The 24,352-nt window shown below is 46.4% G+C and overlaps 1 protein-coding gene across 7 annotated transcripts in view; it reads left to right on the top strand.

Annotated features, from left to right (window-relative positions):
* The window catches only part of MAPRE3 (microtubule associated protein RP/EB family member 3), a 50,923-nt gene that overhangs the window by 13,540 nt on the left and 13,031 nt on the right, over positions 1 to 24,352 (top strand). The window contains exon 1 of one of the 7 annotated variants that reach the window (XM_077330520.1): positions 16,235 to 16,304. The exons of 4 other annotated variants lie outside the window; for them this stretch is intronic. In XM_077330520.1, coding sequence (XP_077186635.1) covers positions 16,243 to 16,304 — 62 coding nt within the window. In that variant the 5' untranslated portion in view covers positions 16,235 to 16,242. Of the gene's footprint in view, positions 1 to 16,234; positions 16,305 to 23,689; positions 23,847 to 24,352 lie in introns of those variants that run through there. 2 more of the 7 variants (XM_077330502.1, XM_077330511.1) reach the window with 2 other exon arrangements.

The following is a 24,352-nucleotide window of genomic DNA, read 5'->3' as shown; positions in this document are numbered from 1 at the left end:
TTATGGCTGGGACACCTCCCCTTTCTACCCCTCCAGGCTCATAACTAGCCATTTCGGGAGGGGGGAATGGGTCAACATAACCATATATAGTCATATTACCTGATTAAAAAAAACAAAAGTATATACAAAATTACCTCTTACCCAACTGGGAAATCCTTCTGGGGCCATCAACCCCCATGGTTTCATTAAGCCCATGTTGAGACGGCCTGCACTAGATAATATAATTTTATACTTGCAATTACTAACCCTCCTCTCTTTTTCTCATTTTAGAATATTTTAAAACTTGTTCTTGGGTTCTTGCAATTCCAAATATGTTTATCCATCTTTGCCACCCTGTTAATATTCCTTCTTCTATATGAATAGGCACCGTTTGTCTGTTTTAATGTTTTTTATTTTATATCTTTGAAGAAAGAGAAGGAGAGTTGGTTCTTATATGCCACTTTTCTCTACCCGAAGGAGGCTCAAAGCAGCTTACAGTCGCCTTCCCATTCCTTTCCCCACAACAGACACCCTGTGAGGCTGAGCAAGCCCTGATATTACTGCTCAGTCAGAACAGCTTTATGAGTGCTGTGGAGAGTCCAAGGTCACCCAGCTGGCTGCATGTGGAGGAGGAGTGGGGAATCGAACCCAACTCGCCAGATTAGAAGTCCGCACTCCTAACCACTACACCAAGCTGAACAGGTTCAGCATATCTAGAGATGGGTAGGCAGAGACTGAGGCCTCTTCATATGTCACAGGGAAGAATTGCCACTCTCAGCATGTCTGTCCTGCAATTGAAAACCACTTCAGTGGCTCATGAAAGCATTCTCAAGTAACCTGCCCATGGAATGTGGTGTGGGCCAGTCATTCTGTGCTGCTGTCCGACTTTAGCCTAGGTCACCCTATTTTATTTGTTTATTCTATTATCTTACAATACGTGCAGCATCACTTGGGATGGGCAATGGCAGCAGCTAGAGACCAAGCAGAAGCTCAGAAGATGTGGTGGTACTGATTTTAACCATGGGTCACCTATTGAACACGCACATGAAGCAGCCTTCTACTGAATCGGACCAGTTAGTATTGTCTCCTTAGGCTGGCAGTGGTTCTTCAGGGTCTCAGACTGAGGTCTTTCACCTGTTGCCTGATCGTTTTAACTGGAGATGGCAGGGATAGAACCTGGGACCTTTTGCATACCAAGCAGAGGCTCTTTCACTAAGCCACAGCCACTTGCATTTAGAAAGCTTACACTGAGGAACTTGCATCTAGGAAGTTCAGCTGTCGTGCATATGGGATACACATGGGAAAACAAGCAAAGCAAGAGATCTAAAAATGGCAAGTCTTTGAAGGCTAGAGTGGGGAACTCGAGCAATGAGCTCTGCTGTCCCCTCAGCTCTTTCTGGGCTGCCTTAAAAAGGACAGCATTTGTTACATGATGCCTCTGAATGCTCCTCTACCTAGTCCAGTAATTGATAATAGAGTTGATTGGCTGGATGTATTTGTTATATACATCATGTCACTAGGGTCCAGTAAGAGTTGAGCTGAGGCTCTTATAATTTCTATTTTATGGTATTATTGTTATTGTCATGTTAAATTATTATTGTTAAAATATTACTGCTGTTACTGTTACCTGTTACCATGTGTTAATTGTATCCTCCCTGTTTTCTGTAAACCGCCCTGAGTCCTCGGGGAAGGTGGGATATAAATATAATAAATAAATAAATAGAGTAAACCAGGATGCTGCACATGGCGATTTTGTTGCTCACCTGGCCCCACCCCCTCAGCCCAGTCCCCCCCCCCCATCTCAGTCAGTTGCCACCATTCTGTTGGATTTGAGGAGTGGCCACTCTTCCTCACTTTGGTAAGGCATCTGCACTGCAGTTGTTCTTGGTTCCACTGGGCTTCGTAGAGCTGTTCCCTGTTTTGCTGGATGCTGCTGGGATCCCAGACTGGATGGAGATGTGGAAGGCTCAACCTGTAGGCATTTGCTTTCCCAGTATTTATGCTATGATAGAGCTGTGAGTTGGGGCTGGAATTAAATTGGACTCTTTGCTTGATGGGCAGGAGAGCTGCTGGCTGCCTCTGTGGGTGGAGGTGAGGTCGCGTCTAGGCACTACAGTCCAGCCGTTCTTCAACAAAAATCACCATGGAGTTGTGTGATGACTCTCTTCAGACGGGTTTGGATTAGAAGATAAGCCTCCTTAGGTTTTAGACGAAAGGTAAACACTGCTCCTTGAAGAGGACTGTGTTTGTATGCACATATGCATGCATGCATGCTGGGAATATTTATCTTGGAGTTCTGCAGTGACCCAGTGGATAGCTGTGTGGTCTGAGTTTAATTCTTCCTCTCCTTGGCTACTTTTCTTATGAATCTTTAGAGTTGTTTATACATTGCATAATGCTTTAGTCCTTATGTTCACTCCCCTGTCCAACTCTCTCCAATCCCTGTTTGTTATATAGAGGGGAGAAATGGGTGAGAGCTTGTTGACAGCCAGTGGGTCAAGTGTAGTCCTTGGTATGCACACCCTGGTTTGACTTCCACTGTCTGTGTTCTGTAGTTCAACAGAACCAGTGAGAACTTTGCTATGACAGAAAGTTGATCAATGTACTTCACAGAAGCCTCTGGTATAACAGAGGCTAAAACCTTAGGGAATGAGGGCCTTGTGAGAACATGTGAGAACACTGCCTCCAGGGATCTGACAGGCCATCCATGCCCTTAAATTATTTGGTTGTCCTATTCCATTCATTATCCTCAAGAGTTCCAGCAGACTAGGGTGAGGGAGGAGAAGCATGATGTCCAGCCATTCAAAAACATGAAAATTGACAGAATGAGCCCTGGGCTCATAAAGCAGATGTTAGTGTGTCTCTCTCTGACCCCACTCCCCAGTTTTAAATAGCTGGTTCGGATTACGCCTTGCAGCTGCCAGAGCAAAAACATAAAAGATGAACAGTGAGTGGAGGGTGGATACAAGGAATCCCCCATTACTCTACCTGTTTCCTGTCTGAACCGAACCTCAAATCAGTGATATTCAACCTGTGAATCAGGTCTCCCGCTCTCACTGTTCCGTTTTTCCAACTTTACCCTTCTGCCCTTGGGAGCCTCGAATGTCTTGATGCGCCTGACTTGCCATGTACCACGTGAACCTGTGACTCGATCAGCACAGTGATGTGACAGCAGGGTTTACTATGGAGGCATAACAAAATGTTTTCCAACCATATGCTTCCTCCCAAGACTTGTATAGACAGTGAGCTTGTTGGAGTGAGGCAGTGTTATTAAAGCTCCAGATGGAGTGCTGTGGGAAGGGGGGGTGGCAGGGGTTGTATTGGTTGAGGGACGCTAACTGCTAATTTGGGCACAGTAGAGGTTGGGAACTTCTCTTGCTCAGAGCTATGAGCCTGGGTGCTCACAGTTGCCTCTGAAACTGCTCTGAAGCTCCATATCCCCAGCCCTCAGTGTCTTATTGTGATTACTTGATATAGAAAAGCAGTTTGTGTGTGTCTGCACCATGTGCTCCAGGGCTAAATCCTTCTAATTAAGGCTGGATGTATGCTAAGTTGTCCTGGATTCAGAATGTTGCTTTGCCCTCCACAGAGATGATGACGGTTCAGAGGTTCTCTGTTTTTTAGAGTTGCACAGAACAAATGATTCAGGGAAACGTTTCTAGAGGAATTTATGATTTGAATCTACATTGACTGTTGGCGCTGGCTGTCAATACTGAGAATCTTCTACTCAGCAAAGTTGTTCCAATCTAAGCCCATCAAAATCAGTCCAGTAACTCTGCATAAGATTGTATTGTTAACGTGATCTTCTTCCTTTAAAGAGGGGTCCACCACCAGCTGTTATCATCTCCTTTGTGGGGAAAGCACACAAGATGTATGAATTTATTTAGTGTGTTTTAATCCTGTCCAGCCTCCAGGGAGTTCAAGGTGTTATACATGGTTCTTGCCACCCTCATGTTATCTTTGCAGCAGTTTGGGTGGAATGTGAGTGAGTTTTAGTCCTCCTAGCACAAGCTCATTCACTTCCAAGTATATTCTTGCAACACTCTGGGTTAGGTTTTTCTCAATGAGAACTGACCTCAGGATGCTGAATTTTAGGACTAGAATTCCTGTTTATACTTGGTAGGCTCCCAGGACCTCCATAGAAGGCATAGCTTTGGCATTATGTGTTCTGCGGATCCATTCCATGTCTGTGGTTACTTTTTCTGCTTCCTTCATGGTCTGCCTTTAATAAAGAGCCCACTTCCTTTTCACTTCTAACATGGCAGTTAGTTGTTAAGTGCTGTAGAGACAGAAGTATTCAGTATTAGGAACTACTTGTGATGCCTTCTTGAGTCTCACAAGTAGCTTCCAGTTGAGATGTTAACCTTCCAGATATTTTATTAATTTATTAAAACATTTATTCCTTGCCTTTCATCATAGTTGGTGACAGCATGAAATAATAGCTAAAGAATATTTCCTGTTAAAACCTAAATAAAATAAACCCTAAATCTCTCCCTCCCTCCCTCCTCTCTTAAAAGATGCCTGCCAATCCAAACCCGCTCAAAAGCTCTGGCAAACAAGCCAGCCTTGTGGCACTTTTTGAAGATCTCCAAGAAAGGGGGCTCCCATCCCCTTCTCAGGGAGTCCATTCTGCAGAGCAGGAACCATGATGGGGAAGGCTCACACGCTGGTCAGTGACTGGTGCACAGAGACAGATGGAAATATGTGGGTTCACAAATGAGGGTCCCAGGTTGTGAAGGGTTTTAAAGTTTGTAACCTTGAACTGGAGTTTGGAAACAGATTGGCAACCAGTGTAGATGTTCCTTATGGGCAACGTATGTCCTTGGTTGCTAGTCCCTGACAATAGCTGGGCTGCCGCGTTATGGACCAGTTATAGTTTCCAGGTTGTCTTCAAAGGTAGCCCTCCACAGAATGCATTGCAGTAATCGAACTGCAGGTTGCAGAAGTGTGGATCAGCATGGCCAGTTCAACTGAGTCTAAACAACGAGAGAGTTGATGAACCAGATGCAACTGGTAGAGGACACTCCTGGACCCCAGCCTGTTTTTTAAACAGCAAGGCAAGGTCTGTGAGCTGTTAATCTGCTCTGAAAAAGCTAACATTGGTGCATTTAGGATAGATATATTCAGTCTCTCTAGACACAGCTTTCCTAACTAGCAATGTCTGCATGATGTAATGGTTAAAAAGTGGCAGAGTCTAATGTGGAGAAACGGGTTTGATTCCCTACTCCATGTGCAGCCAGCTGGGTGACCTTGGACCAGTTACAATTCCCTTAGAGCTGTTCTCACAGAGCAGTTCTCTTAGGGGTCCCTCAGAGCCACCTACCTCGCAGGATGTCTGTTGTGGGGAGAAGAAGAGAAATGTGTTTGTAAGCCGTTTTGGGACTCCTTTGGGTAGTGAAAAGCAGGGTATATAAAACCAGCTCTTCTTCTATTTGTTCTACCCTGGTCACTGGACCACAGCCTCAAAGCTCCGGTTCAGAACCAAGATGGACACATCTGGAGACAAGAGTTAGGTGTCATTTGCATATTGATGACACCAAACCCCAAGCTCCGAGCAAACCCATTCAGCGGCTTTACGTATATTGAAGATCATGTGTAAGATCAAAACCCTGTGGTACTCCATAGGACAAACCCTACTAAGTTGATTCTCCCCCTTTGGTGCAAACTCTTTGGGTCTGGTCAAACAGGAAGAAACAAAACCGTTGAAGGGCTATGCCCTTAACACCAGCACAAAACCATGGGGGGGGGGGAGGGGTTGTGGAAATTCGGCGACAAGCTAAAACATATGTAATACCTGTTTTAAAACTATACAATTGTAAGGTCATAGCTGCATTGTACATAATACATTTTTAACTCTATGGCATTTTAAAATTAATTGGAACAATAACTACAGGTTTACTCAGTGCTGGAGATAGAGCAGGCGTAAGCATATCTCCATTTCTGATGACCAAGAAAATGGAAATGAGAAAAGACTTAAAATAGAACCTGTCAATATTCATAGTAAAGACAGGACATTTTTTTTTTAATGATCTGGACTTAAACAGTTTCTTTGTCCTATACAGGCTGTATTAGCCAGAAGGTACAGGAATCTGAAGCAGACATGAGGCTTTGGAAGCTGAGCATATTTACAATACATAGACATTTTAATTCCAAGTATCTTAAGTTTTATGTACACTGCTTGGGGGTTTTCAAAGCATCCACAATGTGTCCTTTCCCTCTCCTATTCCCTTTCTGTGGTTTCTTCCTTTATTCTGATACTTCTAATCTCCACTTCATTCTGAAGTTCCTACAAACACTGAGATCCGATTGGGAAAGCCAAAGGATCTACCAATGTCACTGCCACTTGTTCCTTCCTCCCTCCCTCCCTCCCTCCCTCCATACTGCCACTTCATGATTGCTCACCTCAGGGCGGTGAACAACTGATTTGGTACACAATCAATATAAAGTCAAATACATAAATATGAAGCATTCATAAAGCACCAAAGTGTAATATAAAATAATATGAATTATTTTATCTCCCTGAGCCTTCCTATTCTATCCTTGGAAGCACCCAGTTCAGAGTCCTTCACACAAGGAGGGGGGCGGGGGGAGGAATCTGTGGCTGGACAGGGTCTTCACAGTTGTGGTCCTTCCTCCTTGGAATATGTTTTCCATACTTAGTGGCCTCTGTCTAAGCCTAGTTGTTCTGAGGTGTCAATGCTAAATATTTTTCTGTAAGTCTTCTGAGGACTGCTCTAACAGAACAACCTCCATATCACAGTTGTTGTTTTTTAATTAGAGGATTTGTTGTAACTATCCTGTGCATTAATTCCGTTGTGTAGTTTTATCTTTGTCCTTTTAGTATTGGTTAGCTAGCTTCTGTGTGCCAGGAGCCAAGATGGGAGTTGTGCTTCCAGAAAGGAGAAAAAAAGGAAGGCTTCCATTTGCCTTAAAGGCTAACTTTTGGAGCAGGGTTAGATTATGGGTCAGAATGAGCTTAGTTTTGGGATTTTGTCCTTTTGCATGGTCCACCTGGGACCAATCCAGGTACAGAATGATTGTTGGGCTCAAAGCAGAGCATTTGATTTAATCTCACGGAAAGCTGCAAAACCTGGCTTGCAGTGCTGGATTCTGAGAGTTGTGGTCTCCATAGAAGTTGGCTTTCTGAGCAGGCATTGTCTTCAGATGCCAAGCCCTGGAGCTGCTGAGAGAAATAGCCGGAAAAGGTGCTAGTCTGCTATCCTAGACCCATTGCTCTTGTGGCCCCTCTTTCCCCCCTGCCCCCTGTACAACTGGCAGAGCAACAAGGTAAAATGTGAGCCCTGTGAAGTTAGAATTGGCAGGCAGCTGGTTTCTAGTTGGTTTCCCTTGTTAAAGCGCATTTACTCTTCACACAGAGATTGTTCTCTACAGCAAATTGCTGCTGCCTTTGAATGCTTCTGTTCTGGGACTTGAATAAGCAGAACCCGGCAAACAATGGGATGGTCTGCCAGAAAGCAAAGCCCTGCCTCTGTCTGTGGTCATAGCAAATGGGCGAAAGGCCTAGAACCTTCCAGCTGCGAAGCTCTGGGCACCGATTGAGTGCCCAGAATGCTGAATTGGCGGGCAGCAGGACTATGCAAACGGATGGGATTCAGCAGGGAGCTTAGGCAGGGATGTTGTACTCACACAGGGCGCCTGTGGTCATATATCTGGGCTGCCCCCCCTCCACATAAGCATATGAAAGCCGAGCGTGCCAGCCAAAGATCTCCCAACTATCCTAGGTATAATTGGGTCACTGTGGTCTGCGTGGAGGTGGTCCTGCAGTGTTTCCCCGCAAATGCTATGCTTGGAAAGAGGTGAAATAGAGATAATGGAGGAGCTGGAGTCTGTCGGAGAGAAGGGAATGGTCTATGTTGGACTGAATAGAAGAAGGGAAACAAATTGAGATTTTTTTAAAGAGCCGGTGCAAAGGCAAGTATTTTGAACTGAGTTCTTCAGCAGCATCACAATTCTGAGAAGCTTACACAGCTTGAGGCTTCTTTCTCCTCCGCCATTGTGCACTTAAAGAATTGTTGCAGCCTAGATGCAGCAGCCTGTTTGGATGCTTCCTGTAGCCCCATGAAGCAAGCGTAAAAGAGATGGGTCTTATTGCCATGACGGTGGCGTCCTGGCAGTGGATGTTTCTCATGTAGGCTTGGCTTTCTCCATCATCTGTGGAGATTCCAGGCCTCTAGCAATTCCTGGAATCCTTCTCACATAACTTCAGTCATGCCAGGGCAGGGTGAGACGTCTCCTCTCTGAAGCATTCTTGTGTGGCCTGCAGGCCCTTCCCTTTAGTTTTACTCTCCCCTGTAGAAATGAACCAGCCAACTCTCCCCGTAGCAGGTAATGGTTGAAAAGGGCAAAAAAGCCCTGTTATGTCCCCCTAGTCTCTCTATATAAGGTGTTAAGATGTGATTAGGTGTTTCACCTCCCCTGTCTTCCTTCCCCAGTTCCAGCCACTGTGTTTTCTTATGATGCCACCTCTATCTGGGGTATCTGTGCTTGCAGTGTCCTAAGGCAGGGGTAGTCAACCTGTGGTCCTCCAGATATCCATGGACTACAGTTCCCATGAGCGCCTGCCAGGAAACGCACCAGGGGCATTATGCCACAGAGAAGGATGGCCTCTGTTCCCTGGTAAAACTTGCATCATGCTCATGGCAACTCAACTGCTGTCTCCTTCCCGACTGGGAAGCCAGAGCACAGTGTACATGTTTGGAGAGGGGCTGAAAGAAAGATAGCTACATGATATGGGTGTCCCAGCAGGACAGCAGTTTGTGACCCTTGCTCCTGTCGCCAGGGCCTTTGGGGCTCTAATCTCCTCTTGAAATGAGATTAGTCGTCTAAACTTCCCTGGGATTTAGGTGTCTTATTCAGACTTGCTTCTGGAGGTGTCTTTATGTGTTCAAGAGAAGCCAGTGGCAGAAGCAGCTGAAGGGATCAGGCAGCTTCTGTGATTCAGCTAGGACAGAGGTGGAAAGAATGCCCTTCTGTATGCCGGACTAGGAAGCACCATTGCCTGCTTGTCCTGAAGGTTGTAGGCGTTGGAAGTTGTAATTGGATTTGCAGTTTGACATGAGCAGCATGAATGTACCCAAGCAAAGGCGAATGGGGGCACAGCTTGCTCCTGTAGTAGATATTTGGGTGTTCAGCACAGTTCCCCAGTGTGCTTTCTCCTTCATCCAAGTCGTCTGGCAGCATTCATATGGTTGTCAGTTCCAGAATGAGGAGATCTGCTGTCCCTTATAGATTTATTCATTCATTCATTCATTCATTCATTCATTCATTCATTCATTCATTCATTCATTCATTCATTCATTCATTCATTCATTCATATTTATATGCTGCCCTCCCTGAAGGCTCAGGGTGGTTTACATAGAGCTGAAACTGAAATTATACATGGAACAACTATACATTGTTCCTGCTCCCTCTTCTCACTGAGAGTAGATCTGAAGATGGTGTGCGCAGGGCTGAAAGTGTTGCGTGGACATCCTCTGGGCTCCCTCCCAGGGGCTCAGGGGCTCTTCAGACAGTGAGAAAAATGGACATAGCACTGGGTCTCCCAGAGGAGGGCCTTTTGCCTGCAGCTGTAAAACAATATGGGCAGAGCTCCAGTCCTAGTGAGTACAGAAATATGATCCAAAGCCGGCATGCATGGCTGCAGCTGCCCAGAACAAATAAGCACCAGTCCTGCTTGCCTGTCACCCCATTACATATTAGAAAGACCCCCTGGAACAAAGTCATCACTTCAGTCGTGGTGCTGGACGAATTCTGTACTGCCCAGAAAGTTCCCTAGCAAGGTTGGTAGTTTTAGTCCCTCAGGAAAGGGATGCAGAAGTGGTGAGATGGTAGTGTATAGAGGAATGTCTTTCACAGCAGAGTTTCAAATGAGTAGCCGTGTTGGTCTGAAGTAGCACAATAAAATCAGAGTCCAGTAGCACCTTTAAGACCGACAAAGATTTATTCAAGGCGTGAGCTTTCGAGTGCAAGCACCCTTCATCAGACTAAGAACTGACCATTGTAACACTAGGAATATATAAGCAAAAGTTAATCCTGTTACATTAGTAAACTGTGTCACAGCAGAGCAGAGGACAGCCTATGCAACGGACGGAGAGAAGTGCATGCAGAACAAAGATATAGGATCCAAACCTCTACAATTCTGAGGGGAACCGGCTGTGGAAGCATGTTTACATTATTAGTACAGGATACGGACTGTTCAGCAACAAAGTTTGGATAAAAAAATCAATTTCTCTGCAAGAGCTGGATTTAGACAGGGCTGATCAGCTGCTCCTTGTGCCAAAGTTTCCTACTCTACTTTTTCAAAGTGAAGCCACACACAGGGATGGTTGGCTGGCCCTTTTTCCTATCACAAAGCAATTCCCTCACCTTGTAGGAGTTTTCACCTTGTAAAGAAGGAGGTGATGCTGGTCCCTCCCCCCAAAAGGACGTTTAGATCCAACAAGTATGTAGACACTTGGAAAATAAATCCATAATGGGCAAACTTGATAGCACAGTGTGGGGGGAAGGGCAACAAATCCACTTTGGAACCAGCGTCAAATCTCTGTGGGAGGGTGGTAGAGAATGAAGCTGCTCTGCAGCAAACCCCACCCTGGCACCTGCTTCTGTTTCTATGTACATCTGCATATAGGTTGCAAGGGATGAGTTGTTTAACAAGTATGGCTTCCTCTCTAGATGACCTTCCTTCTGTGAAATTCTCATGTGGGTAGCCACACTCAATGACTGTCTTAATCAGTTGTACTTGGTTGTACCGTATAAATGTCTCATTAAAGTTTGCACTGTTGCAAGGAACCAGGGTGTGTGCGTGGGTGTGTGCATGTGTCAGTGAATCCAGCACCAGAATTCTTTATGAGCTTTGAAGTCAGCACTGGGCCAAAGTTGTGCTATTTGCTGGCTCATTGGCCTTCGATGTTTGCCTCATCAGCTCAAAGGACCTGCTGGTTTTAGTGGGATTTTACTTAGACCTGCAGTTTGTCTGAGTTCCGGCAAGGGCCACTCCTCCTGGCTCAATCCCTCTGATGCATAAGGACCTGGGCTGACTTTTGTGCTCTGAATATTCTGATGCCTAAATGGGTTGTTCAGCATAAAGCTTGCGGCAACTTTAACTCATTGCTTGCCTAAAGAACCTCTGTGCTCTAGCCAGAGGTGGTCCTGTTACAGGTGAGATGGATGCGGTCGGTGGCAGTGCAGGAGACTTCATAATGGATCCAAGGGATCCTGCACAACCAAGTGTGCCTTGTGCAGCTCATTTGTTTCTGTAGGGTTTGCCCAAGAGCCCTGCTGGATTGGGTCTCATGTTAATTTGAAAGCATGCTTTTGCTATTTGTGTTTTTGAGTAGCCTGACTCCATATCACTCTGTAGCCATTGTTGTACCAGCACTATTGGCATATTCACCCCCAGCAGCAAGTCTTGGGACTAGGCTCTGGGAAAGAGGGAAAACTATTAAACTGTCTTTTGTCCACTCAGGAGTCCTCTGGAAAGAAGCATGCTATTTACTGGAATGGAACTCCCTGGAAGCTATTTGTATGGCTGTGGTTGGGCCTGGGCTGTTGTAGCTTTCCTTTCATGCCAAAGAAGGATTTTGATAGAGCTGTCATTCCTGTGGGTTTCCCCACCCTCTCTTGGCTCTGTACCCTGCACTTCGCGTCCTGCTTAAGTCTCTCTCGCTGTGGTACATCCAATGTCTTGTTGAGTTGAGCATCTTTAAATGGACGGTGTTTAGAAAGGTAATGAATGGGCCAAGGCTCCTGCTTTTGCAGCTAACTTGGATGCAGCCGGACAACAATTGTAAGAAGTGAATTAATGATACTTTATTTCAGCAGCTCATTGTGTAATACAATGGCAAAACATGGGATTTTGGGGTTGGAATTAATTTAAAATCATGTCATAGTTTTTAGTATTGCTTACATGCCCACTTGGAATTGCAGCACAATCTTGTTCATGCACACAGGCCTGACTGGGATGGCCCAGGCTAGTCTGATCTCATCAGAGCTTGGGCACCTAGCAGGGGCCCATTCAGCACCCAAGGTGCTTAATGCACCTTCAATACACCTTAGAAGTAGATTTTCCTGTTCTGCACAGGAAAATCCAGCCGCAAAAGCACATTGAAAGTGCATTATTCTCCATGTGCAGACTGAATCAGGGTTGGCCTTGGTTAATATTTGGATGGGAGCTCACCAAGAAATACCAGGGAAAGTCACTATGCAGAGTCAGGCAATGGCAAACGTCCTCTGAATATGTCTCGCCTTGAAATCCCTACATGGCCTCAATAAGTCAGCTGCTACTTGACGGCACTTTATTTACACACACCCAGAGCAAAGCTTCCAGGGGGCCTATCACACGAGTGTGTTATAGGAAACCAAAAAGGGAGTCTTTGGACACCTTAAAGGCAAAACAGATTTATTGTGAACTAGAATCCAGGTTATCAAATCCGTGTATTGCTCTCATTTGGCAGCACATGTGTGGATATGGCGGGGGGAAAGGTGTTATCAGTGGGATTCAAAGGGTAATGTGTCATGTCTATAGGAAGTTCAAATAGTATACATTCCAGTTTAATGCCTTCTTATCTGGACCAGCCAGAAAGTCGCAATATAGTGAGACAGAGCTCTCCATCTGATTGGATGTTCAGTACAACAAGGGTGGTGTGAGGAGGGAAGGGGAGAAAATGCTACAGAACATAATGGAAAATGCCACAGTCTTTGGCTTGTGGCAGTCTTGAAATGGAGACCAGGTGAGGCAACAAAATTCATTAGATTAGATGATCCTGCGTGTAAAATAGATCCAGGTTCCTTTTAATTCACAGAGTGATTCCTTGTTCTCTTTGGGAAGTTCTCACTGTAGCTTACGCAGGCCCATCAGCAGACTGAGGTCGGGAGAGATTCAGAGGTTTCCAGACAGTAAGGAGAAGCCGAGTTGTGTGGGCGGGGGTAGCAGCTCTGAACTGTGTGGCAGCAAAATAAAACAAGAGTCCTGTAGTACTTTAAACACCAACACAAATCCTCATCAGGCAGCTGCAACACCTCTTCTTCAGAGCTTTTGCTGCCCCCCAGTGGTTGTTCCCTCTTTGACATCTTTATTAGTCTTATTCTCAGCCATCCTGTGCCAGGCATTGGCTGAATTAGATGGTTTTTGTGCCCCCCTCACCTTGTTGCCATCCTGCCCTACCTGCCAGGTCTTCTTTACTTTCCTAGAGCATCAGCCCTGCTAGTCATCAGTGACCTGATTCCTGCCACTTCCTTTTAGATCTGTCCCTGGGGGTGATGGGGAAGATACTTCCACATTTAAGTCTGGGGACAAGCAGCTCCTGCCCCAGAAAGAGGCTCATAGACTGAGATTCCTTTCCCAGCCTGTGTTCTCAAAATCCTGAGTTCAAGACTGCATAAGTGTCAGGTGATTATTGCAGCCCCCTCTCTTGCTGCTCCAGTGCTTCAGGGTGAGGAAGGCATTCTCAGATACCTTTATTTTTTATGTTCTTATTAGCCTAGATATATTTTTTTAGGGAAGGGATTAGACACTAATAGATAAACTATCGTTGCTAACAGAGATATAAAGTGGAACCTCCATGTTTAGGGGCAGTATACCTCTGAATACCAGATGCTGAACAAAATCATTGCTCACCTTAATGCATTGTGTGGGAGCTTCCAAAAGAAATGGCTAGTCATAAGTGGGAGTGAAGTGCTGGTTTCCTTTCCAGGAGCACGTAGGTGGCTTTATCTAAAGAAAGCACCCTGCTATGCTTTACAGGCCTATAACTTGACCGCTACAAAAGAACCTATACTGCAGAGCTTAGTAGTATTAGCCAGGGGTAGTCAACCTGTGGTCCTCCAGATGTCCATGGACTACAATTCCCATGAACCCCTGCCAGTGGTTGCTGGCAGGAGCTCATGGGAATTGTAGTCCATGGACATATGGAGGACCACAGGTTGACTACCCCTGCTATTAGCCATCTCTCTCCCCAGCTGTCTCTGGGGATTGTTGCTTTCTCCCCACCCCCTTCTACATCTAAATGAGCATTAGTCACTAATGCATATGTAGTATTTCTCCGAAGTGGCATCCAAATAATTCCTTCCCCCTTCTCCTGGCCAAATGGCATAGCAATAGGATGCTGGAGTCCAGTCCCCCACCCCCAGTATGTCACATCCCACCCATGATGGCATGGGCAGCAATTGGCCAAAAATCACCTGTGCCGCTTAGCAATGCCCTCCTTTGGGTATCTTGGGAGACGGAGGAAGAGGAGCAGGTTCCTCTGGGAGCTTCGGGTGGAATTCCTCATTTTCCATTTGTCCAGGGGGCAGGGGTGGGAGGCTATCAGTTGCGAGCCTGGAGGAGGCATGTGATCTTCGAAGGCTTGGCAACTTAAAGCAGAGACTAGGTGGCTTTCTGACAACAATGTAGATGAATTTAGGCAGATCATGAGAGGGTGAGTGGGAAGGGAGGAGCCAGTGGTCAGCTCTCCTGACTCTTTCTTGTGTGCCCCAGGTAAAGCCGATTCCCTCTTTGGGTTCAGGAAGACATTTTCCTCCAGGCAAGACTGGCTCAGGGGTCCTGGAGTTTTTTTTGTTTGTTTTTTTAGTTCCCCTGGGCATGGTGTAGGAGTCACTGGGGGAGCAAGTGAAGGTAGCTGTGAATTTCCTGTGTTGTGTGAGGGTGGGGGTTGGACTAGATGACCCTTGAAGTCCCTTCCAGCTCAGTGTTTCTATAATATCTTTATTCTGGCTCTACCTTAGAAGCCCGTGTTCAGCATACTGTATGCATTTCTGCTTGTCTTCCTCAACAAAGCTCATTTGGAGAGGGGCTGTAAATTTGGAAGGGACGTTCGTGGGCCATTGAGCCCAACCCATTGTTTCGTTCAGGGAACCCACTAAGCTGGCTTTCCAGCCTCTGTTTGAAGACTTCCAGCAAGGAAGAGGCATTCTTGCTAATCCGGTCTGCTGTTGTAATAGTGAGAGTGGAATATAGAAAATTCCAGGTTCAGTTCTCAACATCTCTCGGAAAGAGCTTCCTGTCAGAAGTGACGACATAAGCTAGGTGGACTGAGTCTGCCTCCAGGATTCCCTCAAGGGCAGCCAAGTGGATCAGAGGGGACAGAGCAGCTTGTCTTGCAAAGAAAAAGCCTTCCTCTATTTGCAGCTATTTCTTTAGAGATCAAACACAGTTGCATATGCAGTAACATCTTGGGATGGGAGATTACCAAAGCTAAATGTTCTTCCTGTTTGGTGATGCTGTAGTTTACTGTGCACTGAAACCCTAACAGAAAACACATTATCCTGGTCAGCAGCTATACCGTCCAGAGAGCTAAAGCAGACGCCAGTATGGCAGCAGTGTGCCAATTTTTCTGAATATTGGCTTTGCCACGTGTAGCAAGAACTTTTTTCTGCCAAAGCAATCATAGAAAGAACAACTAAGGAACCTGGGGGAAAGTAGCCTAACAGCCATCACTCTTATTTCAGACAGCCTAGGACTGATAGTACTTTGTGTGTCCCCTCCGGTTCTTTCCTTGCTATTGGTCCACAGATTGTTTGTTCGGTCATCCAACAGTGGTGGTTGGTCCTCAGTGTTCCCATGCTCTAAAAGCTGCACTGTGCTCTCTCCCACCTTGGGGGGGCAGATATGTATGGTTCAGAAGCAGTGTGCGTTTAAATAACATTTGGTGGGGCATCTGCCAGCCTGGCCTTTTATTTCCTGGGCAGCCTCAAAGTCCTGCAAGTATAATTATAGAAAGATCACTGAGACAGATCCTCAGGCATGAATGCTGTGTCCAGTTACATTGAACTGAAGTTTAAAACTGGAGTGAAGGGCAAGATGTGTGTGTATGTGGGGGGAGCCATGTACATGAAGAAGAAGAAAAGTTAGTTCTTATATGCCGCTTTTCTCTACCCAAAGGAGTCTCAAAGTGGCTTACAGTCGCCTTCCCTTTCCTCTCCCCACAACAGGCACCCTGTGAGGCTGAGAGAGCCCTGATATCACTGCTCAGTCAGAACAGTTTTATCAGTGCCGTGGCGAGCCCAAGGCCACCCAGCTGCCTGCATGTGGGGGAGTGCAGAATTGAACCCGGCTCGCCAGATTAGAAGTCCGCACTCCTAACTGGCTCCCATGGGGTGGGCTGTAGTGAAGACAGGGAATGGGCCAAAAGTGACCTTTGTTTCCTCTTTGGCTTACATTATCTCTGATGCACCAGTGGCAGCTTTTTGTCCTTGCAAGTCCTTTAACCTCCAGTATTAATTTTGCAGTGATTGAAAAGATCTATGCAAGGAAGATTGGAGCTAGCTGGGCAGTTGGAAGGCAACCATCTCATAAGTTTTGACAGGTTTGTCTTTAAATGTTTGGCAACTGATCTCTTTCTGCAGAAAATATACAAGATGTATAAGCAGCAACATTGATATTTTCTGGTATGGGAGAGGAAGAAAAATGCTGACTTGAACTCCGCACCCAGTGGGCCATTCAAGAACCAGGAATCCTGTGGTACTTTAAAGGCTGACTCGATTTCTGCGGCATCAGCTTTTCTTGGCTCGAATCCAGTCTGAGATGACTCTTCAATCAAGATTGCAAGCTCTCTGGGTCAAAAAACTTTGTGCTTATTTTTAAAGCAAAAATCGTGGTGGTGCCAGGTAGTTGACAAAACCCTTCTCTTAGGTTTCTCAGAATGGCAAAAGTTGTTTCCCCCCCCCACACACACACACACACACATTTGTTTATCCAAGGGGCTTACAATCAGGGGTTGTCAACCTGTGGTCCTCCAGATGTTCATGGACTACAATTCCCATGAGCCCCTGCTAGCAAACACTGGCAGGAGCTCATGGGAATTGTGGTCCATGGACATCTGGAGGACCACAGGTTGACTACCCCAGGCTTACATAACTGACATAATATAAGTAATGTCAAAACCAGCAACTATTACTTTGCTTTCAGTGTCCAGTAAGAATGTATAAAGCAAAGAGATGCAGAACTAAGTTTTATGGATGATCGCAGTTGCAGGAATCCTCAGTTACTCTGTATGCAGGTTATTTGAATTTGACACCACCTTGCTGCTGGGGGGTAAATGCTAATGACTGGGGAAGGCACTGGCAAACCACCCCGCATTGAGTCTGCCATGAAAACGCTAGAGGGCATCACCCCAAGAGTCAGACATGACTTGGTGTTTGCACAGGGGATACCTTTACCTTTACCTTTAAGCAAAATATGGTAAGTCAAACTAGGGTTCCAATTCACCCGTGTGCAGGTTTATTTCAAACAAAGCATATTTAAGCATGTCTCTGCTATCAGTGGAAGTTCTCTCAGTAATACCCTTGTCTTAGTCTCATTAGGGTGCCTTAAAAAAGAAAGAAGGAAAGAAACTGCTTTGGTGGGAGAAGGGGCCAGGAAAGATGTGTTGCGCAATTGTTTCCGATCATTGCAATGTACTTGCTCATTCTTTAAGGGTTGCAAGGGCTGTATTACTGCATTTAAATGGAACACAAGTTGAGTCCCCTGAGGATGCCAAAACTGTCAGCTGGAAGGGGTGTAAATTGAAGAGCGCAGAATTCTTCAGTTAGGGCTAGAGAGTTGGAAACACCGCCTTTCGAAGTGTACAGACCTAGATGGAGGATATACTGAGAAACTTCACATTTTGATTTTTTAAGTAAAGTTCTCTATGATTTTGTAGCAATTTTTTTTTTAGTTACCCTCGTATATCAAGGGTACAGGGCTGGGGACTGAAATAATCCTTCTAATCACTAATGAGAGCCAATGTGATATACTGGTCAGGGTGCTAGACTAGGATCTGGGAGAATCAGGTTAACTTTCCCATGGTAGCTCACCTAGTGACCCTGGGCCAGTTATTTCTCTGTCTCACTCACTTCATAAGGTTGTTGTGATGATAAAGTGAAGGAAGGGAGAATGGTACACACTGCTGTGAGCTCCTGGAAGGAAGGGTGGGATAAAATGCACTAACGAAATACTTTTTCCTAACAAAAAACTTTCCTAACAAAAAAATGCATTGACTTTTTGCTTAACAAAGGCCCTTCCGCAGGGTGTTTTGCAAGCCTTGTTTTTAAAATACAACGCTAAATGATTTTACAAAGGACTGGTAACCTTTTCTACTGCCTGGTTTCTGTTGTACTGCTCAGCTGCTCCTTTGAGCTAGCAGTCACATCAGACTCAAAAGGGGGATGGGGTAAAAGAAGGTGATTTCCTTACCCTTTAAATATGCCATTCAAATGCAGGCTGAATATTCTGGTCCCTTCACATGACGTCGCACACATCCAGCGTCTGGCCCGCTGACTGCTCATTACATTCTTCATTTTAAAGCGCTTCTCTGGGAATCCCATAAAGTGGATTCACCGCCTTAAAAAGCGCTAGCGACCAGAAAGCAACCAGCAGGCTACCAGCAGAAGGAAGGTATGGAGGCTCAAACGTGTAAATTCGTCTGCAGCGTACCACCCTTGCTCCCGCCTCCCTCTGCCTTGTTCCCAAGGGCAAGAATTACTTTTTAAAAAATGGCAAACTTCCTAAAGCAACGAATTGGTGGACAGACTCTCCATTGGATATTATGGAGGGATAGGAGCACCCTCTTCAGGAGCTCCTAGATGTGGACCCCTTGGACCAATCATTTTGAATGTGGAGAGGAGTCAGGGAAGAGCCTCCCAGAGCTACCCTGAAAGTTTGGAAGCTGAACCTCAAACCCTCACCTCCCCAGGTCCTGGGAAATGCGGGAATACTGACATTCCCATTATAGTCTATGGTGCCATTGACTTCAATGGGTGCCGAAGCGGCTAAATTGGGCCCTTCCTGCAAAAGCCTACTCATGATCCCATAAGGCAGGGGTAGTCAAACTGCGGCCCTCCAGATGTCCGTGGACTACAATTCCCAGGAGCCCCTGCCAGTGAATGCTGGTAGGGGCTCCTGGGAATTGTAGTCCATGGACATCTGGAGGGCCGCAGTTTGACTACCCCTGCCATAAGGGGTAGCGTATATCAGTGGTCCCCAACCTTTTTTCGGCTGGGGACCGGCAGGGCAACTGCCCCACCCGCGCAGCGCGCATGCGCGGCCCGGCCGTGCACATGCACAGCCGAAATAGCGTATGCGTGGCACTTTTGCGCATGCGCGAAAGTGCCGCGCATGCGCGATTTCGGCCACGCAGTGCGCATGTGTGGCCGGCCGCGCATGCGCGATGCACGCCCTGATTCCCTCTCCCCCCTCCCACAGTAAGAAGCTTTTTACTGCGGGAAGAGGGAACCGCGGCCCGGCACCGGGCCGCGGACCGCAGGTTGGGGACCACTGGCGTATATGATTCTATGTATAGGCATTGTAATAATCATTGTAATAGAGAAGTGATTTAATAGAGAAGTGATTTAAAAGAAAATTAGCAGGCATTGCAGAACCTTTAAACCAGGGGTAGTCAAACTGCGGCCCTCCAGATGCCCATGGACTACAATTCCCAGGAGCCCCCTGCCAGCGAATGCTGGCAGGGGGCTCCTGGGAATTGTAGTCCATGGACATCTGGAGGGCCGCAGTTTGACTACTCCTGCTTTAAACTTTTAGAGAAGGGGTTGGTTGCCTGAATTGATTGACAGATGGAAGCTCAATGCAAATAAGGCACATTGCTCTCTTCCGCCTCTTCCAGCAGCAGGTGAGGAGAGTAAGATGTGCAAAAAGAAGGCAGACAAAGGTGAGACAGCAAAAAAGTGAGGAGAGTAGTTTTTGTGGATCTTTTTAATTGCAAAGAAAAGGGAATTGTTGTGAGGGAGATGCTTCATCTGTAAACCACTCGGTGGTTTACAGAATGAAGCATCTCCCTCACAACAACAGTAAGGCTAAGAGGGGTGGGCTGAGTTCAGGATAGGAAACAGGGGCCAACAATTGGCCCCTTGGCCTTGGACTGACAAGAATTCCAGCCAGTCGGGTGAGGGGCCAAGTGGACGGTGCAAAGCGCCTTCTGATTGGGCCCTCACCAGGAGAGACCAGAGTTCCATCCAGTCAGGAGGCGCAAAGCGCCTCCCGACCCGCCCAGCCAGGGGCAATCTGGAGACATCGCTGCCAGTCTGCTCCTGACCACCGCAGAGAGAGGAGGTCAGTAGGGCTGCCAAGGGGGATGAGAACAGAGGCTTGGACATGCTGCACCAGCCCTTTTCGCCCCAAGGCTATCCTAACTGTCATGTCCAACTGTAAATTGCCTCAGAACCCTGACAGAGCTGGCAGGAGGCTGGTGAGTGTGCTCCCTCCCCCTCCATTCAGGCCTGCTGCAAAGGAGCCTCTGACAGGCCTTGACTGAGGCGTTTCCAAGTGCAATGCAGGGGATCCTCAGGGCATGGGGGTGGGCATTCCTTTTGTGGGGGGGGGATTTCTCCTTCTGCCAAACAGTTGGCTGACAGAGAGGCCACAGAAAAGCCCCTTCTCACTTAAAATACTGCTCTGGCCGGGGGTTAGACACAGCCAAGCCATGTGTATTTCTTCTTTGCAACTCTGCAGATTTGAAGCCACTGCGCTATTCTGCAGATGAAACTGGATGCTGTTGCGGGGGTTCTTTTGTCTCCTGTTTCATCTGCACAACAACCCTGTGCAGTAGGCCTCAAGTCTTTCAATTGAACAACAACCAGTGTGGGAGGCCTTAAATGTTTCTTCTCTACCACAACCCTGTCCAAAGTAGCCCTTTCTGCCTGGGGGGCTGATCTTTATACTATGAAGATGAGCTGTAATTCCAGGAGATCTCCAGGCCCCGTCTGGAGGTTGGCTACCCCTGGGTTTGAAATATTCCTCGAATTTTGGAGGTGGGACTTCAAAATCGTACAATGCTTCAGAGTTCAGCCTTCGAGGAGGCTGTGGGTGCGCTTCTGAGCTCGGGGTGGGGGGGCAGAGGAAAGAAGTCTTGCCCCCAGCCCCAAAAGCACACGTAGCGCCCGTTGTATTTACAAGTACAACGGGCTTGGTCCCTAGTATGTTAACATTCCACATCTTTGCAGTTCGTGTGTAACGCCCAGCCTATGCCTGAACATGAGGACTCCATGTCTGTGAAGGTCTGGACAAAACTGTCACTTTTTGGGTTGTTGGCGTTTCTATCAAATGATTTTGGGACTTGGGATGCTTTCCTGGAGTGAAAGGCAAAAAAATGTGTATGCATCCTCCCTGATGCTGCCACTGTCGTTCTTCATCCCTCCTGTTTAAACTGCCCATTGCTTAATCCAGTGGAGCCCAGTCCAGTTTCCCTTTTGATCCAGCTGAATCAACATATCAACTCTATGCAGATTGCAGTGCTTAGCTTTGTCTGTAGCACCAGCTGCTGTGGGCTGGCAAAATCCCTCCCTCCCCCCCTTCTGCCCCTTTAGGCCAATCTTTCTTAATGCTTTGGGTAGCCATGGGAGGGGAGGGGACTGTGAGGAGTGCCACAGTTGCATCTGATCACATTAAGCTTGGGAGCATCTGGAAAAGACTCTGGGTGTTTGCCTAGTAGACCCAGATGCACACTGAGTTTGCTCTGTCAGGTTCTGTGACATCATGAACCAGGATGGGACCGGGTACTGTTTGATCCTTGCGCTCTTTTCCTCCTTTGCTGGCCGTTGCTCATTTCTATTAGAAAGAAAGGCTTGGGTACAAATGGCAGGGAGGTATTTTTCCCCTCTGGGAAAAAATTTTCCCCTCCACCCCCACCCCCACCCCCAGTTTTTCCAGTGGAAAAAATGGACACTGGAGGAAATGATGGGGAAAAAATAAAACAGATGGGAAACATTTTCTTATTTGAAATGGGTGGAGTGCTTTTTAAGACAAAGTTTTAATTTGCAAAATGCTTTCTAAGATGTATGAAGACTTTTTGATGAATGACAGTTTTCAGCACCAGATGATAAGGGCGAGGGGTGGGGTAGGAAGACACACATGGTCTGTTATGGAGAAGCAAGCAGGGAGAATGCAGCACTACTGTTACTTCCTTCCTACTACCATGACCTCATTGCCCACACTGCTGCTTCTCCCCCCCCCCCACACACACACATACAATGGCTGAGATCCTTACATTGTCTGTGTAAGTGCATACTGTGCTTCTCTGTGCTGGGAATCCTTGTTAGGAACCCCCCCCCCCTCAATAATTTTAAAGGCTTTGGATATTTCCTACAAACCTGGCCAGTTTTCCTGTATCTGGCCTCATAGTGTGAATGTTTTTGACCCTTACTCTGTGGAACAGGTTTATAATTTATAATCATTCCTATGTATATTGTAAAAGGTAATGGTAACCCCTGTGCAAGCACCGAGTCATGTCTTACCCTTGGGGTGACGCCCTCTAGCGTTTTCATGGCAGACTCAATACAGGGTGGTTTGCCATTCCCTTCCCCAGTCATTACCGTTTTACTCTCCCAGCAAGCTGGGTACTCATTTTACCAACCTCAGAAGGATGAAAGGATGAGTCAACCTTGTGCCAGCTGCTAGGATCAAACTCGCAGCCTCATTGTCAGAGCTTCAGACAGCATGTCGGTTGCCTTGCCATCCTGTGCCACAAGAGGCTCTTATGTATATTGTAGGCACATACAAATATATAGCACATTTGAGTATGTGGATAGTATGTGGTTAGCAAATTTCAGTGCACTTAATATGACACTATGGGATAATAGATACTGAAGAAATTGGTGTTTTCAGTTTTGCTATGTTGAATAACTAAATGTGCTGATATGCCTTAATAGTGACTACATTAAGACTGTTAAGTCCAAGCCAAACATCTGTTTACAAAAAAATTACATTTTCTGCTTTCAGTTGTGTCCTGTTTCCCACATGGCAAAAGCCAAGAAATATGTGCTTAGATAGCAGCTCTGTAACTTGCATCTTATTTGGTTCTTGACATATATATGAAACTTAGAAGTGTCTGAGGAAGAGTGCATGCACTCAAAAGCTCACACCTTCAATGAATCTTTGTTGGTCTTAAAGGTGTTATTGAACTCAATTTTAGAAGCAATAATAGTAGAATTTATTTGTATATAGCCATAGACTTTTACAAAATAAAACAAGCTGACTTAGAAGTATAAATGTCTAATTTTAGTTAACATAGAGATGCAAATATATCCAGTTTTTGAACAAAACGAAGGCAACTATGGTTCTGCTGAGGGGTGGTAGCTAAGTTATGACAACAGCATTTTATCCAGTAAAATACCTTGTCTATAAGAAAATGAGCCGTACATATATTTCATTTTCCCCAAACTGTCCATTTTTACACACACACACACAGTGTTAGAGGTGTTTTGCCCATGGCTTCAAGCTTTCTGGAACATGTATAAAATCCCTAATTCTTGCTGGATGACTATTATATCTGTGGATGTCTCTGCCTGCTGCCACCCTCTGCCTCCAGTTTGGGAGCTCAGTTTTTGATTTTCTTTTTGGCAATTCAAGAGGCAGGTGGTGTGACTTTCTGAGCTGACTCTGATTGGAACAGCCCCACCACCGTCAATTTCTACCTGCACTTTCTTGCCCTGCCCGCCTCTTTATGACTCTGGATGCCCCAGATCCCTTGGTGTGGGAACCCAGCACAAAGCACAAAATACTCCCAGCACAAAGACAAGTGAATAATGAAGCTGCAGATCATGCTGTGCTTCATGGTTCACTCCAGTTTTTGTTCCAGTGGCCTGCAAAGGGTTAACTTGGCCAAGGCTAAGACTGGCATGTGACAGATCCCTCCTCCCTTTCCCACCTTCTGTCTTTCCTCCTTTCTGTGCCAGAGCAGGGCTGCAATGTGCTGTGATCATTTACCAGGCACTGCTTGCTCTTTGCTGCTCCCTGGGTAGACCATGGCCCCGATCAGGGTACGCTCTTTGCTGCTTCCTTCCAATGGGAACAGTCTGGAAGATCAGTGCCTTGTCCCCTTCCGAAAGCACACTGTGCGGGAAGAACGCTTCTACAGGTAGGTGCAGTATACCTTTGGACCTCCCTTGGCTCCTGCCACCTGCTCTGCTCCAAGGTGACTCTGGGTGGCTTCCCCACTATCCCAGAAAGGTATTCTTCCCCATCCGTGCCAATTCTTCTGAGAAAGCAAAGGCCAAGAGATGACAAGTCATGAATTTCTTGGGCCATTGTAAGGTGTGCAGAGGACTTTGGAAGTACTGAAAGAGGTTGGGGGGCGTGCCAGGGTCCTGGAAAGTGATTCTTGCGAGGAAGTAACTATTGCTTGGGGTTGGATGGCGTATCATGATTGTCAAAGAGCCCACTACATATTTATGAGATGCCAGGGAGATCTCTTCCACCTTCCTTCTGCCACACCATGTTCTCTACTGAAGCCAAGGGAAGGAGCAGTGAAGTTACAGGAGTTTCCTTGCATCTGCCCACAGGTATACCTTGAGGTTTGAATATAATAATACACTCTTTCCCTCTCCCCTCTGCTAGTCTGGACTCAGCTGTGCTTTAAGCAAT

The sequence above is a fragment of the Paroedura picta genome, chromosome 1 (genome assembly GCF_049243985.1).
Source record: "Paroedura picta isolate Pp20150507F chromosome 1, Ppicta_v3.0, whole genome shotgun sequence".
Taxonomy (NCBI): Eukaryota; Metazoa; Chordata; class Lepidosauria; order Squamata; family Gekkonidae; genus Paroedura; species Paroedura picta.
The sequence above is the reverse complement of the archived record's forward strand: the minus strand, read 5'-3'. Positions and strand labels throughout refer to the sequence as shown.